This window comes from Nilaparvata lugens, chromosome 8, assembly GCF_014356525.2.
Source record: "Nilaparvata lugens isolate BPH chromosome 8, ASM1435652v1, whole genome shotgun sequence".
Lineage (NCBI taxonomy): Eukaryota > Metazoa > Arthropoda > Insecta > Hemiptera > Delphacidae > Nilaparvata > Nilaparvata lugens.
In genome coordinates, this window is record NC_052511.1 from 6978933 (window position 1) to 6997869 (window position 18937).

At 31.4% G+C, this 18937-nt stretch overlaps 2 protein-coding genes across 3 annotated transcripts; both read right to left on the minus strand.

Annotated features, from left to right (window-relative positions):
• Positions 1-560: 560 nt before the first annotated feature.
• Positions 561-18728, minus strand: LOC111045209 (centrosomal protein of 112 kDa-like). The gene is made up of 7 exons (XM_039433826.1): positions 18373-18728; positions 17186-17379; positions 15395-15628; positions 2538-2615; positions 2075-2184; positions 1394-1493; positions 561-734 (listed from the first exon to the last, which is right to left on the minus strand). The coding sequence occupies exons 1-7, from the start codon at positions 18467-18469 to the stop codon at positions 633-635; spliced, it is 915 nt and encodes a 304-aa protein (XP_039289760.1). The 5' UTR covers positions 18470-18728; the 3' UTR covers positions 561-632.
• On the minus strand, positions 4136-11215 carry LOC120352609. Of its 2 annotated transcripts, XM_039433835.1 has the most exons (5): positions 10936-11215; positions 9837-9966; positions 7790-7961; positions 5776-5875; positions 4136-4270 (listed from the first exon to the last, which is right to left on the minus strand). In XM_039433835.1, exons 3-5 carry the CDS (start codon positions 7950-7952, stop codon positions 4207-4209), a joined length of 327 nt encoding a protein of 108 aa, XP_039289769.1. In that variant the 5' UTR covers positions 7953-7961; positions 9837-9966; positions 10936-11215; the 3' UTR covers positions 4136-4206. The 2 variants fall into 2 exon arrangements, with proteins under 2 accessions (XP_039289769.1, XP_039289770.1); XM_039433836.1 differs by lacking the exons at positions 9837-9966; positions 10936-11215 and having other exon boundaries at positions 7790-8254.
• Positions 18729-18937: the final 209 nt, after the last annotated feature.

Here is an 18937-nt window from a genome sequence, read left to right on the forward strand (position 1 = left end):
ATATATTAAATTGTTCTATTTATATGTTATTCTTGCTATGTAGAGTAATATTGATCGAAACTCTGCCAAGTTATCAAATAAAGACTTATTCTATTCTATTGGATAGGTAGGTATATATAAGGGCTACACCATTCTCCTACAATAATAGATTGCAGCTATAGGTAGCGTAGGTATCGGGGTATACAAAAATAAATGATCACATATTGGTCGAAACTTTGCCAAGTCATCAAATAAAGTCTCATTTTATTCTATTCTATTGAATAGGTATATTAACATTTTGCTTGAGAATAATTATTTCTCAAATTATCATCGACATATCTATATAGTAGCATAGAGAAACAATAGCATAAGTAGATATCCCATGGTATAGGGCGTTTATGTCGCAACTTTTACTGTTATCTTTAGCTGATAGTCCACGTAGTTCTTTCCTGTGAAGCTTTATGACACTGGTAGTCTCTCATATTGTGCCGTTCATACACTCTTACCCGGTCAAAACAGTAAAACTCGACAATAATCAACAGTAATCGGCTTGAGATAACAGTAAAAGTTGCGACGTAAACGCCCTATACCATGAGATATCTACTTACGCTATTGTTTCTCTATGATAGTAGCCTATTGAAAAGTTTAAAGATTCAAGATTTCACCTCTGATTTGAGATTTCTGTTGGAATTTTGGTATTCTTCAATTTTCTTCAGGTAATTGCTTTCCATATCTGAGTATCTTGCTTCAAAGATCTGTTTCAATGAAAAACATACACAATTCAATATACAAGAATATTCTATTATGATTACAGCGACACTACTTCCCCCTAAATCTAATTCCACCCTTTCCATATCTGAGTATCTTGCTTCGAATTTCTGTTTCAATGAAAAACGTACAATTCAATATACAAGAAAAAATATTCTACTCTGATAACAACGACACTACTTTCCACTAAATCTAATTGAATTTTTTCCAAAAAGTTGCCAGATATTCCTGAGAAAAACGTTTAATTGGTGATAAAGTTATGAAAATTTGTACTGATAACACAGACAGAGCAGAAAAATAATTTGTTTCAAATCATATCAAATTCTTATACAATTATCTCTCATAAACTGTATAATAGAATACTACTTAACACTTTGATAGTTTACACCCAAGTTATATGTCATGATCCAATCAATTTGTATAACCAAGTTCATTTTATGACACAGTAACACATCAAATGTGAATCAGAAAATTCAGTCATACTGTCTATATTGAACTTGGTTTTACAAATTGATTGGATCATGACATATAACTTGGGTGTAAACTGTCAAAGTGTTAAGTAGTATTCTATTATACAGTTTATGAGAGATAATTTTATTAGAATTTGATATAATTTGATATTAATTATGATATTATCATAGCCCACCTTATATTTTCCAGTCCATAATTCAACGTCCTTTCGAGCTTGGATGTAACCTTTTTCAAAGTCCTGCAGTTGTTTGAGTTCCACATTCACATTCTCCAAACTGGAAAAAAACATCAAACGTCACACTTTTTGTTATGTATTTCACACGACATACAGTCAAATATTTAAGTAAATAATAAACATCTTCCACTTACTGACTGTGTAGTACTTTCAACCGTCTCGCGATCATTTTCAACAGTTTTCAACTGTTGCTGTTTTCAACTGTAGTACTTTCGACCGTCTGTTACAACTGTTGAAAACAGCAAGAGTTGAAAACTGTTGAAAATGATCGCGAAACTGTCGAAAGTACTACAGTTGAAAACTGTTACAACTGTTGAAAACAGCAACAGTTGAAAACTGTTGAAAATGATCGCGAGACGGTCAAAAGTACTACAGTTCAGTAAGTAGAAGATGTTTATTAATTACTTGAATATTTGACTGCATGTCGTGTGAAATACAAAGAAAAAAGTGTATTATAATACATCGCAGCTTGGAATGTATCAAGAGACCATCACCACCAAAATTACAGAAAACTTTGCATGATAGAGGTATTTTGATTTTAAATAATAGGATAACTTATATGAGAAAAATAGAGTTGTTATGAAGTTTAATATGAATCGGAATTGGATACTCTATACTTACTTCTTATTCAAAACAATCATTTTCTCATTTAAACAGTCTCTCTCGATCTCCAAGTCATGAATTACTGTGTTCTTCATTTTGATCTCTTCTTTTAGTGTGTTATTTTCATTCTGAAACCAAGATTAACTCTCTTTTATAAAGATATAAAAGATACACGTGAAATTCTTACCTTATATCTTGGACTTTGTCACCTATAAATTTGGGAGAAAAATAGCACAAGGACTACCTTATTATTTTATCTGCCAATGTTATTACATTAGTATTATTTGCGTTGTGAATGAAAATAATAATATAATAATATATGTGGGAATCTAGCTTGGATGAATATAAATATTATGAATTTTCATGGAAATAATAAATTTATGAAAATAGTATATGAATTTTATGAATATAAATAAATGAATAGTCTAGATGATGAAGTGGAATTGGGAAAGTTGAAAAAATGTATTTAAGTTGAACCCACCTTCAATTGAAGAATTTCTTCTTTCATGACAGAAGTTTCCGATTCAATTTTACTTGAACTGATGAGCTTTTCCTCAACCTTCAAAAAAGATGATTAAATATTTAAATATGTTTACTATTTTCAATAAACTCCTCATTTTTATATAAGACACTTTCAAATGAAGTGTACAATAAACCCAATCAGCAAAATCAACTTGAATCGAAATCAAAACAAGCTCTTTTTGTCAAACGTGAGGGCTTGATTCAAGATTTCATTCGCATGCGTTTTGCTCGAAATGAGTTGAATTCAAGAGTCCGTTTATACATCGTTCAAGCCAGTTTCGAGCTCGAAATGCAGGCTCTAATCAGGCTGGTGCTGCGAGCTAAAATCAAGGTCGCGTTGCGAGCTCGATTCAGGCCCGAGATGCACGGTCGAATCAGGATTGAGATGCAGTCTTGACTCAGGCTTGAAACGCATGCTGGATGCAATCCCCCCATTCAAGGCCACCTGGCACACCTTTCACGAAATGCAAGCTCAATTCTATTGTGATTCTAGATCAATCAGAGTCTGATTCAAGCTGTATGTTTAGAGTGAATCAATCCTGATTCAAGGCATACTGCCTTCTTGAAGTGAGCTTGTTTCAGCTTCGAATCATGAATCTGATTCAAGGCCAGTGCAATCCAATATCAATGCTTAATCATAATTCAAATTTCATCCAGAATTTAAAATAAATCTGTAATTATTATTATTCATGATTCAATTATTCTTCCAAACTAATGCTCCAATCTTACTATTGCCTTAATACTCTATTTCTATACTCAGTGGACATCCATACATTCTATATATAGATGAAATCTATATAATATATAGATTATATAATATATATATATATATATATATATATTATAATATTATATGAAATAATATTAAATAATATATAGATTATATAATATATATATATATATTGTATAGATTTCTTCTATATATAGAATGTATGGATGTCCACTGAGTATAGAAATAGAGTATTAAGGCAATAGTAAGATTGGAGCATTAGTTTGGAAGAATAATTGAATCATGAATAATAATAATTACAGATTTATTTCAAATTCTGGATGAAATTTGAATTATGATTAAGCATTGATATTGGATTGCACTGGCCTTGAATCAGATTATTAATATATATTTTATATTTTCAATATTATTCAAATTGAAATATTCCTTAAAATTCTCCTGTGAATGGCAAATTACTTATTCATTCTCTCCTGTCAGGGCAGTCTATAAACTGTCTCTGTAGCTGTATTAATTGAGTCGAGATCGACCTCTGCTAACCATTAACAGCTTGCAGACTGTCCTGAGAGGGAGCAGTGCATGAGTCACTCGCCATTCGATGAATTAATTAAATCAAATCTGCTCCAGTTCAAACAGCCCTCTATGCTTGCAACACCTCAAATGGAATACAGTTCATATACATCTGAGTAACACATAAATATTATTACTTTGAATATCTATTAAAATATTAAATATTATATATTAATATCCATATTAGTTTATTTTCTTTAAAGCTTAATTCCAGAGTATATCATTATGAGCGAAAAATGTAAATAAGAAAACATTATTTCCAATAAAATGCAATGATTTTTATTAAATATTACAAAAATTGAACTTTTAATATAAAACTTATTATATATTTTTACTTTGAACTGCTATCGTCCTCGATTTGAGCTTCATGAGGTGTAGTCTCTCTGCTCTTGGTCCTGTAAAATATGAAATGTACAGTTAAGTGGGATAACTTAATAGGTTATTATGAGTAAAATATGAAATTTCTCGGTAATCTATTCTCAGAATGCTGATAATCACCATATTTATTTAATGGATGAACATTTTCCTTAGAAATTTAGAATGGTATCATGTCTACATTAAAGTTTTAAATTTAAGTTTACTGTCTGAATCATGGTTCAATGGAAATGTTGATGAGTAAAATTCAGAGCTTCCAATTCTCAAGAGAATTATGCCTGATTTTGTAAAATCCTATAATAAATTACTGAGATATAGTTATTTTTGTCTTCTAGCTTTGTCTACGTGTCCTCGAAAAAACTTAAGGGCAAGGTACCATATGGTTCTTGGAGTGATATCCATGCCATTTCAAAAATATCATGCAAAAAACTTTTATAAATTGGAGTCTGTTATACATACTGTAACTTTCAGGATAAGTTATTGGTCAAATACTCTACCTTTTGACATGCATAAATGAACTTCAACCCCTCATAAGGGGTTGACTTAGGCCTTCATAAGGACATCTCATTTACATTTATGACAGTTTGGCACACTGTCAAACGAGAGAAGGGGAGCATTTCGAGCATATTTTGAAATTAAATGTAACAGATTACTAAATAAATAATCAGTTTTTCAATGTGTTCCGTTATTCATTGAAAAAGTGTTGTTTTAAGTTTTATTACTTTTATCAATCATTTCTATAAAAACTAGAACTAAATCAGCCCCCATTTTTGATAAAAGTATCATAGAACATTCTCATTGATGTCATCATTCTTGTTTTAAAAAGGCCTTTAAAATTATATACCACACAATGGGTGTTTACATTTAAATATTTGAGTTACAACCCCTCATCTCTTTAAAAACTAAAACTTCAATCAGCCGCCATTGTGGATACAAGTATCATAGAACATTCTTATTGATGCCACCTTTCTTGTTTTAAAAATACCTTTACAATGATTAACCACACAATGGGTGTTTACATTTTAAATATTCCAGTTACAACCCCCAAGTAAACCCCTTATGAGGGGTTGGAACTCAGTGTACATTAAAAGGTAGAGTATTCTATCAATAACTTATCCTGGAAGTTACAGTATTATATCTACAACAGTCTCCAAATTATTGAAGGGTTTCCATACATATGACTCACTCTGTATATGTGCATATGTATCGTTGAATTTCAAAGGTTGTTGAAAAACTGTGTTTGAAGGAGGTTCCGTCTTTGGATAGCAGTGATTAGATATTGGATGCAAAAAAGCAAACATGTAGAACAAATTGGAAAAGAGTATTGGGAGCAAGCGGTGAAGTGGACGAAATGATGGATTCTTCTTTGATTCAAGTAACTGATTTGGAATTTTTCCAGATGTATTGGGACCACTAATTCATGATTATTCCATACTTTTTCATCAATAACAAAAAATCATGGTTAGAAATGATCCCCTAAATAATTTACGTTGTAATTTCAAACAATAAAAAATTGTTCACTCACCTTCTCAACAACCTTGTTCTGGCTTGTTGAAGCCATTTCGACGCCAACGATCCATATTTCACTTCAATTGCAATGTCACCAAAAAACGTTTGAACAGCAACTGTAACAAAATTGGATAAGAAATAATATAGCAATACATTGATATATACAGTCATAGTGATAGTATAGCAAACAATGGGCTACTAGATCACCTTCTTACATAATAGGTGGCAAATTAAAAATTGCATCAATATTATTGAACTCATGATGAAATATACCTCTTGGAGATTACCAACATCTTTAATTCTCTTAAAATGTAAACAAATGTTTTTTTTTCAAACTTCAACCCATATAATCATAAGTCAGAATTTATTCAAGAGAAACACAGAATCCTATTGATGCAAAAATACTGCAAAATTGCCACAAAAAAATTCTAATAAAATAACATTCTCGTATGGTATGAAAATGAAAATATATTAGCAAAACCTTGATCCTCCGCATCAATGAGCAAGAAGCAGCATAGGTTCAGCCTTACAATAGACCATAAGAATTATTGTTATGCTCTTAATTGTAGAACTAGTTATAGCCTAATAGATAATTTTATGACAAAAAATAGCATTTCAATGCTATAGATAATTTTGATTTAATTTCTTAAATGCTCTTGTCTCAAAATTTCAAATTTTAGAATTATTGGTTCTTGTTCTAAGGTACAGTTTCAATGGTGGATATGTTACAAGAAGTTTGACGAATGAGTGAACTGGCAGAAGTGTTAACCGCGGCTAGAATGCCACCTTTAATCTTAGTGTTGTGATTACCAGAATAGTCCAGTCACTATATATATAGTGCTTGCAATTTAAATTGTAGTTCTGATTTCTTAATATATTGTGCGGATACAGAAGAAAAATCCAGAACCAATTTTTTTATGCAAAATTTCCTTTACTAGATACAGAGTGGCCCAAAAACTCGTATTTTCAGTTATTTGTTCAGTTCTCAGCTATTTCCAACATATATCCAGTAATCGGACAGAAGAACTCGCTGTAGCCTTTTTTTAAGATTATGAAATTCTGAATAAATGATATTATTCTCAACTCTCCAATGAGTACTGAGTTGAATTATCCAGTAATCGGACAGAAGAACTCGATGTAGCCTTTTTTTAAGATTATGAAATTCTGAATAAATGATATTATTCTCAACTCTCCAATGAGTACTGAGTTGAATTTTTCAAGAACGAGTAAAATTTTGAGAAGAAATTAATTTTGATGAATTTCAGTTTTTGATCATCAATATCATCCAATTATTCCCATTTAAATGAGAAATTCGAATTCTCTCTGGTCGTGATTTTGTGCTCCACAATCTGAGATCAGGTAGAGTGCTCTATCTCATATAGATTTGAATGGTAACAATCGGAAGATATTGATAATCAAAAACTAAAATTCAACAAAGTTGATTTTTTTCCTTAAAATTTTACTCATTTTTGAAAAATTGTAACTCAGTACGGTTCTCTTATTAAAGATAAAGAGTTCCGAGTGATCTCATTTTTTTCAGAATTTCATCATCTGAAAAAGGCGAGAACGAATTTCTCTGTCCGATTAGGTACTGGATTTGTAGGAAATAACTGAAAACTGGATAAATAATCAAAAATACAAGGTTTTTGGGACACTCTGTATCTTTATAGCACAAGACTACTCTTGAATAATACATAAAAATAGAAATCTAAGAAAAATAGGAATAGTATAATATAGAAATAATATTCTAATATTTTTATTTATAAGAAAAATATGCTAATTTTAAAATGGGTACTTGAATTTCTGTTTGTTTTTATTCGTACATAGGTACCTACAGGTATGGTTTGAAAAACAAATACGGCACAAATATGGTTTGAAAATACATCTACTACAGTGCAGTGTAAATATGGCCTAAAACGCTAACCTTGCTAACATATAAATTAACATACAATAAAAATAAGTAACATCCATATTTACATAACCAAAAATGTCATATATTCGACTATAAAGGAATACGGTAGCCTACTTACTCAGTATGCATTTCGATATCTCACTCCCATGAAATGGAGTTTTTGTGTTCCCGTTTGATGCACGGCCAGTATATGAGAATTTCATGGCCAGCTCATCAATCATTAATCTTCTCAAGATATTATTGACACATTGGCCAATATTAGCGCTCCCCACTGTCCTCATATGCTTTATCTAAAAAAATCAAAACAATTTTATTAGTACTGTGTAAAATGATCAGTCATAAATGGTTTGCGAAATGAAGGACATTCATTCCGCAAAAACGTTATTTTTGAGTGGAGCTCAGTTCTGTTTAACTTATAGTAAGATTATTCTAGGAAAGAAGCTGAAAGAAATCTACGATGTCTCTCAGATGACGTTCCAAAAATGATGCAGTAAAATGCGCGCGTGGGGGCCCTGCACTCTTAGACTCCCTATGTTCAATACAAATTAACAGAAAATTTCATAACTATATTCACTATAGGGGTTATCTTTCCTATTAGTTGAAGAGAACCAAACATACAGTTACAGTATTCAATGTATTCAATGACAATTCAATGTTATGTCTTCATGTAATCACGATTTCCACGGTTTGAGTTAATTTTAAAGAATAATGGTCATTAAATTTTCTCAGCATTGAACTTTACACAAGTTCTATTCTTTCAAGATATAAGGTTATTATTAAATATTCAGTTATATTCCTTCCAAAAACTTGCGAATTCTAATAAACATTGAAGTTGAAAATATTTTACTAGTTCTGTTGAATATCCAAACAAATTTTGCGTTGGAAATAATCGATTCATGTCATCATAATGTCTCTAAAAGAAAAAGTTATAAATTTGATAAGAGATCAATTTCTATTCATTGGAAATTGTATCGGTAGATGCGTTCCTTTTTTGAATTAAAAGTTTAAAATACTCCTCTGAAACACTTTGTATAACAAGGCATGAGCATATTGCACCTAGATTGTAAACTACATCGTCTTTGACTTTGGTGTAGGCTACTTATCGGATAATACACTAAATGGATAAATAACTAATTGAATGAAAAAATCAAGACATACCTATATAATATTTTTTCGTTGGGGCTATTCTTAAATAGAAATAAAAAATAAAACTCCAAGTACCCTTTTTTAAATTGTTTATTTACGAAATGTTTCGACCTATTGGTAATGATACCATTATCAAGTAATTGAATAAAATAAAATGAATAAAAAATAACATTGAATAGATACTATTACAAGCTTCTTATTTCTGATCATAGCTAGTACATTCATATGATTTTTCGAACTATAAATGTTAATTTTGAATTTATATTTAATAATGATAATAATAATAATACTGATGATGATGCCCACATAAGCTCATAGGCTTGTGCGTGGGTAATGAGTGAGAGGGATGATGATGAGAGGTGACTACTTTTTAGTTAGTCAAGACCGTCGGCTTATCGTCTCCTCTGAAAGACCATATCTATGTGATTGTGCTGTGGTCAAAAACTTTTGCCCCCGGTCGAGATTAGAACTCGGGTTCTCTTGATAATTAGACCGGTTCATTATCACTTACTCTAACGAGCCATCCAGTTAAATTTGCATGATTTTATAAAAAAAGGATTATTGATGTCCAATTGGACTGAATTTATTATTTCATCTCTGTTTAATCATGGAAATATAAGTGTAAAACTGGGGCCCTGAAACCTGCACTGAAAGTTAAAGCGAATTTCACATTTATGCGCCGGCAAAATTAATAAGAGATAAAATAATAAATTTAATTCAATTGGACATCAATAACCCTATTTTTGATAAAATCATGCAAATATAAATTTAAAATTTACAGTCCTAGTCTGGAAAATCATATCAATGTACTAGCATAAGTGATCAGGAATAAGTAGCTTGTGATAGTATTATTTTATTTAATGCTATTTTCTATTCAATTACATGATAATGGCATCATGGCCAAAACATGTCGTAGGTATATAAAAAAATTTAAAAAAGTGTACTTAGATTTTTATTTTTTATTTCTATTCAAGAAATATTTATTATATAAAATATTATATATTGCTGGAGTTACTCACAAACGATTTTCTCCTCCCATTCTGACTGGAAATTGACCATCTCTCTCAATGGAAGTAAAGATTATCTGATGATATTTCCTCATCTATGCAAGCTCTTGTTATTTCACTGCTGTTTGGTCTCGCTTCTTCGCTGTAATAGAAACAATAACTGAAATTAGGTCATGATTTTTTAATTAAAGATAGCAATTAAATTAGAAAATTTCTCGTAACTTTGGTACCGTATGACTATTAAAAAATGAGTTGATTGAAATTAGGGATTCAATATTAAAAGGGAAAAGAAAATGTCAAAAGTTTCCTGATAACATAAAATGAAGCTTGATTGATTGATTACTTTATTTATGTAGATTACAATATATACTGGCTTATAGGCCTACACTAAACTTATACAATAGCTTACAATACAGCAAAGTTTTAGATGAATTTACATAACATAAACTAAGAAAAAAATTATTGAACTGTACAATGGTATGAGAAAAAATCAATTTGGAATAACTATACAAGATAATATTGTAATGCATCTACATAAATTGGCGGAGCTTTGGACATATCAATGTCCATTCTTTGGAAAGAATATTAAAAATATCCTCCCCACTAACTCTCTACCAAGTGATCAAAGATTATAAAAACAAGGAGTGTCCTATTCAGGAATATTGTATCCCAAATTCAAATCCCAAAAGCAGTGAACAACTAGTGTTCAAAATTTGAATATTTTTCATAAAATGCGATAGACATAGAACATTTTTGAAGAGAAAATAACTGTGGATTCATTCAACTATAGGTATTGTCTTAATAAGCTATCAGACTGAGTAAAAGATCAAAAGCGATTGCATGAAATTTTGATTCATTCTGAATCAACATTAAAAATAGAGTTGATACTATTTCAAATAATTTGTAGATAAGTAAGAAGTGGGCAATATTTGTAAATTATTTAAAAATTGAGAAAATTATAAAGAAAGACTTCATTTCCAAATCTATTTGAAACTTCTGACAATACTGGATCTGACGACATCAAATAAGAATTTTCAAAACAATTTTGTTTCCAATACAATAAATCAAGTTGGTACCGTAATAAAAAAATATGGTTGTAGTTTTCATTTACCTGCACTGACACTGTAGACTCAGGAGCAGACACAGTAACGAAGAGGAACGAAGACAAAAATGAAGAACACAGGAAACAGGAAAAACAACAGATAGAAACTCAATAATTAAAACAAACCTATACACTACAACTAACTATCTCACTGGATTACTGGAGCGCACTGTGCGATATGTCATCCACTTTAAAGCTTTAAAGTTTAAACCGTATAGTGAAAAGTGAACTAACAAACAGAAATTCTCGAATGGAAGAACTCTTGTCTTGTCTCAGAAATTCAAAACCAAACCATCATACCCTCTCCACTTCCTACCTTGGAGTTGGCCGTTGGACACACTATAGCACGTATAGTGGAGAAATATAGTGGTGACTGGAAAATAGAAAGTAGAAAGTAGGTGCATGTGCGCCTGTGTATGTGTGGGACTGTATGTGTGTGTGAGAGAGAGAGAGAAAAGTGTGAGTGAGTGAGAGAGTGTGTGTGAGAAAGTGTGTGTTAGAGGGAGAGAGAGAGAGTGAGTGGAAGAGAGTGCTAGAGGGCGAGTGTTGGATTCCTGTTTTCAGCCCAAAATGTCACTGACAAAAAGCTGTCTTCCCTTTTGTTTGAAAATTGAATAGGGTAGTGCAAATTCCTGACCATGAAACAAAACATTTTTTGTTGCATGTTCTATCCTTCAGCAGAAAACTGGAAACATGCTCAATGGACTGCTATATAGATCGCTGATTGAGAAGCTCTATCAAATATAAGAAGCAGTTAATATTTTAATTGAATTAAAGTTACGTTAATTTCTAGCGTAATTTTGGGAGGATTTGAAAACATTTTCACCAAAACATCCTAGACCTTAGTAGAGCGTATGTCAAATTGTAACATTTTATTAAAAAGTTCTCAAAAAGCTTATTTAACATTTTATCACAACCCCCAAGCAGCAATTAGATTTTTCTTAAATGAAGGGTTCGCCCTTCATTTAAGAAAAATCTAATTGCTGCTTGGGGCTTGTGAGAGGGATTCTCACAAATGGTTGACTTTTTGTGTGATTTGAAACAGATAAGGTTTGCTACCCAGACAGAAAATCTATTCCCAATTTTTTATTTTAATCTTGTTGAAAAATAGTGATCATTAACATGCTTGCATTTCTCAGCTTAGAATCAGATTTCTGACGAATTTCTCTATACCCATAATATACATTTCATATTATGCAATTCACGATTATATTACATTATTATATAATGCATGATTTGAGTTTCATTCTATAATGTGTATAATTTTCCATCGAATATGCACTTTATTGTATAAATACCTTTTAAGGAATTCATCTGTAGTTCAGTATACTCTTGTACTGAACTATTACAACAGTTTTCAATTGAATCTTGTATTTTGAATCTTGAAGTGGGGGAATATCAATGCCACAAATCAGGGAATTATTCATTGGCGAATTTTCATTTCTAATTAGCTAGTCTACGGTGTAGAATCTTAATTCAGATAGCAACTAGGTCTATTGCTTGGTAGGATTGAATGGAATTATTTATTATCAATTGGAAAAGAGTTCAGCAAGTGACTTCTTCATTTCTTCGTCATATTCTCTGATGTGGTGCGATCTTTTCAATTTTTGAGGGACAAGACGTGCCCCTCAAAAAGGTGGAATGAACATAAAAAATGAAAGGAGAGTTGAACAAAAACATATTTCATATGGACTGAATGGAGGTTTCTTTGGAATCTAGTAACTTAGCATAAAATATTATAATATATAATCTGAAACATGATAAGTCTGTACCTATATTTTTCTCTCATGACTCACTTTTACGCCATTTGTCTAATGACTCATCATCCATGTCTAGTCTATCCATTATTCAAATGTTATTCACACTCTTATTATCTCAGTCACTGAATTCACTCCTTATCCAATGTCTCAGTTTTAAAAGTTTACTTAGTTTTTTTTTAAGTTTATCTCCCTTTTCTCCTTCCGATTATCAAGATTGACTGATCCTCTAACCTTCAATTATGATTATAATACAATTTCAGAAGCTTCAATCAATTAATAATCAATGTAATTAGTGATTCCATTCAGGGTTGATTTCGATCATGAACTTCAATAAGAGCTCCAGTTCTATGCCAATCACCAGTTCAAATTTTAATCCACCAAATCCGTAGGCCTATAAGCCTACATGTTGTTTGATTAAGACTCTTGAATAAGCGGTCAACCCTTCAATAAATAGCTCTGATTAGTAATAGAATATAGCTCAACTACTTAGTAATAAGTAAGAGACAATTATTGTCTAGAAAACCTTATACCGTGAATAAACAGGTTTTCTATGTACTATCATCATAAAAAATTGTATACATAACAATCGATTGAACAATAACATTGATTTCATTCAAAGTCTACCCTTAAATAAAATCTTGATTTCATATGAAGATGTGTCAAATAAATTATTCTCTTGTATTTTTTCTTCTGTAAAAGGGGACTCAATTAATGAAACATTAGAGTCACTATCTTCAATATAATATTAGGGCATTTCCAGCAGCTGAATAACTTTTATAACTGAATACAATAAAAACATACTGAATCAGACCAATCCAGCATTCAAAAAAGGCGCTGCACTAAACTTTAGTTCAAAATTCCAACACATGAACACTACAGGTTGGTCTCCTCTCCCCTGTATTGGAGGAGATTTTGGAAGGGAATATCCAAAAAGACAATGTAAAATAGGCTACTCGAGAATTGTTTGACACGCGCAATAGAAGCAAAATTCAAGGGAATGCATAGCAAGCCATATTCAAGATCAATTCAAATCGGCTTTAACTGACAAGGGGTTTTCAAGGCAAAGTCAAGACTTGTTTGACCCATGCAATAAAAGCTAAATTCGAACGAATACCTATCGAGCCATATTCAACATCAATTCCAATCAAGTCTGTCGGCTTTAACTGACAAGGGGTATTCAAGGCAAAGTCAAGACTTGTTTGACCCATGCAATAAAAGCAAAATTCGAACAAATACCTATCGAGCCATATTCAAGATCAATTCCAACCAAGTTTTTTAGCCTTGAAAAACAAGGGTATGCTGCTTTCGATTCTAGTATGGAAATTCAAGGGGATTCAGAGTTGAATGTCAAGCAAGATCGTTTTCAGCTGGATTCAACTTCAGCCTTGATTGGCAAGTGAAGGCTGCTTCTAATTCAAGCCTTGAATCAAGCCTTACTGCTGACTGGGAATAGTCATACATAAATTACCATATTTCACTATAAATTATTAGTGGGGAAATTCACACAAAGTATCCAAGAAGACAAACTCTCGAGTAGAGATTGGAAAATAACATTATTTATCATGTAAAATTATTATATAGATTTTGATTAAATAAATTTCAATATCTGAGAGATGTTGTCGGTACTTACTGAACTTGTGAGCTATATATAGGTAGGCTACATTACTTCTGTAGTATTAATATAACGCTTTTTTGAAAAGGCTAAGGCCCGGTTGCACAAAAGCAGAAGTTAAATTTTAACCGTGATTAATTTCACGAGAATCAATCAGAGGAGGCCTCTTAGAAAATACGGCTTCTCGTCTGATTGATTCTCCTGAGATTAATCACGTTTAAATTTAATCGGCTTTTGTGCAACCGGCACTAGGAATTCAATAGAAATTTATGATTTTAAAACATGAAATATTTAATTGTTATTTTTATGGATATTCCATGAGAAGCTGTGATTCACATCAAAGATTATAAGGAGATATGCCTTACGTCTTGAATTGTACATTTCAAATGGTAACACTGCTCTATACGAAATTGAATCAAACTTCAATGTATAGGTATCCTACTATCTTTATTAATTCCATAATAGGCGAGGGTAATTGAATAGCCTATGATCGTGCATACAGAATAATTCACAATCGATATTACCAATACAAAACATACATAATTATAGGCCTACAGCGAAATAGGTACAGTTGCATATGGCATAAAATTACGTTGTGTATTTTTCTTGAAAAAATAATCATTTGGCTAATATAAGCAATAATATTATATCCTAAATCACTGAAAAGCATTGTTGAATATTCTAAATTTGTACCAGTACAGTAATTATGGAAATATTATTGGAATGAAATAATGAAATTGGTTATAATGATCAAACGAGAATCCAAATTAAATGCTGTAAATCATCACCCCGAAGACTTCTACTACTACATAGAATTTTCATCTAGCTGTTGTCAATATATTTGCAGTAGCAAAAGTCTTGGGGTGATTTACATCATATAATTTGGATTTTCGTTAAATAATAATTATTGATTCATTACGGTAGCATTTTAATGAATGCAATATCTCAGAATTCATTACGGTAGCATTTTAATGAATGCAATATCTCAGTCATTTCCACCTGAAATAGATTATATAGGCTACCTACTATTTCATCTAAGAGTGGATTTGATATAATTGAAATATAAGGGTGTTTTTCAATAATTATAACAAGTTACCTCATTTTGTAGCTGTTCTTGCACGGATTCATAGCTTGTATTGGAGTCAACACGAGCTGATACACAAGGCACAGAAGCCAGCGACTCACTGGAACCAAATTCAGCACAACACTCTTCTTCAGAATCTGACGATTGGCCCAGCAAAGACTCCTGAGTTGAAAGTTCGTCTTTCTGGCATTCCGTGTTGGGCTTCTCATCAGGGCACAGAGATGTCTCTACCAGTTCTATTGTTTCCTGAAGTTTGGAAATACATATAATTATAATGGCTATAATGATATAGGTAATGGATAATGAAAATTGAATGAAAAAGACTAAGAAATTGTCAAAAACCACAGATTTATTGATACTTAGAAAGACCGGTTTCGTTTATTACACCATTGTCAATCTCTGATAATGTTTATCTAATTTTAATACATCTGTATTTTTTGACAATTTATTAGTCTTTTTAATTCAATATGGATAATTTAATAATTACCACAATATCAACTGCTTCTCAACTACACAAAAAGTATAATGGAAAGATTTTTTTCAAAATCAAAGAACATCAATTAACTCTGCTGTAACTACTTTTTCTATTTTTTAGAGGCTTGTATGTAATAGAGACTCCTCAGTTACAAGGTCGTCGATCTATATTCTGGAAAACTGTGTTGTCTCATCATCAGAGCAAAGAGATTTTTCTACCAGTTCTATTGATTCCTGGAGTTTTAAAAATGATGATAAGACAGAAATAAAATATTAATATTCGTTTAAACAACATCAATTACCTGCTGTCCACTTTTCATTTGCTAAGGTTTCTTTCTCATTGACGTATGATTGATTTATTTATTGCGAGAGTACAGTTCTACAGTAATAATGAAGATGGTAAGTGAACTCTACAGTACCGTAACAATTAGCCTACCGAAGAACAAAAAAAAATTATTGGAACACATATTTTTCTAAACCTTCTACTACTCGATCCTTCATAATTTACTTTACTTTTCTTGTTTGTCACAATTATTAAACTGCATTAAGGGAGCAACGATCCCGCAGTATTATGACACGTCAAAGTTTAATCTAATATCTACCATCCCTCATATTTCAACACAACAGATTCCACATAACACACATCAATCAAACCGTTATAGGTAGGTACCGTCAATAATTATTCCGTATAGGTACTGTTTAATCATAGTAGTAGACCTACCTTGACTACCGTATCTAATACTTTACATTCTATTTATATTAAAGAATTTAAAAATTCTATAGGCCTATGGATGCTATCGATGCGTAATTCGCCGTATTTAGTAGATTAGTCTTTGTACAGTATTCTTAATTCTATTTTACATGGTTTATTAAAAAATTCTTGAATTTTTGCACTATTTAAGTTATAACCTGTGCTGTTTCCTCAACTTCAAGTACCTATTACTTTAATTGACTGTAAGAGTTTTATAATCAATTAAATTCATGCACTAGGTACCGGTTGCACAACAGCCGGTTAAATATTAACCGTGATTAATTTCACGAGAACCAATCAGAGAAGCCGTCTTTTCAGAAACGCCTTCTCTGATTGGTTCTCGTGAGATTAATCACGGTTAAAATTTAACCGGCTGTTGTGCAACCGGGCCTGGGTATAACAATTATTGCTCACTACTTGCAAAGCCTAAAATAATTTATTATTATAGAAATACCCAATAATACAGGCTCAAAAATTATATCGGTATTCAAATAGAACTTCCGTCAGGACCTCCCCACACAAAAAAAAAACAATAAATTACTATTGTTATGAAGCTGGGCAACCTCAGTGTAACTTACCTTGGATAAAAGATATTCTGGCCCAGCCGTAATAGGCTGGAGAGGTCCGTCTGTGGGAGACTTATCAAATGGTGCAGCCAAATCATTATTTTGTACATTTTTGCATAATTCTTCCAGATAGATATTTCTCAATTCACGTTCGCTGTGCTCCGATTTGATAAGCTTTTCCAGCCAAATACGACAGAGATATACATCTGAAATAACAGGATAAAACAAAGGAAAAAGTTTTAATTTATTGATAATTATTATTTATAGATACCTAGGTACTAAAAAAGTACTATATGGTGAGGTTCACATTATAATGACAGTAGATACATTTGATCAACATATTGGCGTTTTTATCCTTGTCTATCATTCGAAAAAGCAAATAGCGCTATTCTTCTCTAGCTCGGCAACGTTGCCAGATCGTTTTTCAACAATGTGGATATATTATTCAATAGAAACCTAGTTAAATTACCTAAATATTTCACATCAATTTTGAAAAAGTATTATTATTGAAAAATATTTTTATCAAAGAATAGAGTATAATATTAGGCTTAATTTATTGATGATTTTGAACAAGAATGAACAACCAATATTATATCAGATTATAAGGGTAAGGTACCTATCAGTTATCCTCTATAGAGAGCAGTGGAAAGGCAGAGAATAATACGCTACACTGTAGCCTACTCCTACACTGTCTCCACTGCCATTACAACGTACCTTACTATAGATAGAGATCTTGACTCCGTAAATACGAGTTCATACAAAAGTATTGTAAGGTTTGAACGAGACATTCATCATCTAAGAGTGCTGGGCAAATATATTATAATACTTAAAAAAATAAAGGAATAAGTTAAGCTTAATCTCTTCAAACAAATCAAAATTTTGAATGAAGAAGATTGTTGTCAATCTATGATAAACTCTATATTTAAACATTATACTATGTTTATTAGAGAATGGTGTAATAACCGAAACCGGTCTTTCTAAGTATCAATAAATCTGTGGTTTTTGACAATTTCTTAGTCTTTTTCATTCAATATGAATATAATTACTACAATATCAACTTCTCATCTACACAAAAATCAAAATTTTCAATTCTACAGTAAGTTACCGTAATGAGGATATCATTTTTGTAGTATCCATTCATTTAGAATACGGTACTTCATTAACTACATTTATTTTCAATTAATTAGTTATTCACTTACGTTCTTGCTTCTGTAGATCCAATATGAAAGGTTTAATTTTCACCAAACCTGATTTGAAATCGGCGTCATATTTTGCGTCCAGATCATGATTAGCCATATTAATTTGGAAGAAATAAATAATTTCTGTTCAAGTCAAAAATTTTGAAAAGCTCAGGAAACCCTACCAGGAAAAATGTCTAAAGAAAACAATAACAGCCCACTTGAACAGTTGACTTTTACTAGCTGAACTTGATAAGCACATCTGACTTGTGCTAAATTTTAAATTGACTGGGTTTTAATCCACCATTTATGATGCTAGAAAAGCACAAGACAAGAATCAATTTCAAGATCAGGTGATTTAATCCATGAATGGATATTTAATTTAGACTGATATCTTGAATCTCTTTACTTGGATTGTTTGTATTAAAGAAATAAATTGATCAAAAAATGAATACCCAAAAATTGATTTTATTTATTATTATTATTATTTTATTGATTCAATGATACAAAATTATTATTTAAAATAATTTGGGGAGGATCAACAGGCACAGCCCAAAACTGTTCCTCCCCCGAATTTTGATTCATT

What these genes read in the sequence shown, in the direction of transcription:
- LOC111045209 (XM_039433826.1), bottom strand. Translation starts at nt 18,469, where the DNA reads ATGGCTAATCATGATCTGGACGCAAAATATGACGCCGATTTCAAATCA. An exon ending in GGATCTACAGAAGCAAGAAC is followed by an intron (nt 17,380 to 18,372) that starts GTAAGTGAATAA and finishes CTGTTATTTCAG; the next exon opens with ATGTATATCTCTGTCGTATT. An exon ending in CAGAATATCTTTTATCCAAG is followed by an intron (nt 15,629 to 17,185) that starts GTAAGTTACACT and finishes TCCAAACTTCAG; the next exon opens with GAAACAATAGAACTGGTAGA.
- LOC120352609 (XM_039433835.1), bottom strand. Translation starts at nt 7,952, where the DNA reads ATGAGGACAGTGGGGAGCGCTAATATTGGCCAATGTGTCAATAATATC. An exon ending in GATATCGAAATGCATACTGA is followed by an intron (nt 5,876 to 7,789) that starts GTAAGTAGGCTA and finishes ATTTTGTTACAG; the next exon opens with TTGCTGTTCAAACGTTTTTT. An exon ending in AGAACAAGGTTGTTGAGAAG is followed by an intron (nt 4,271 to 5,775) that starts GTGAGTGAACAA and finishes CATATTTTACAG; the next exon opens with GACCAAGAGCAGAGAGACTA.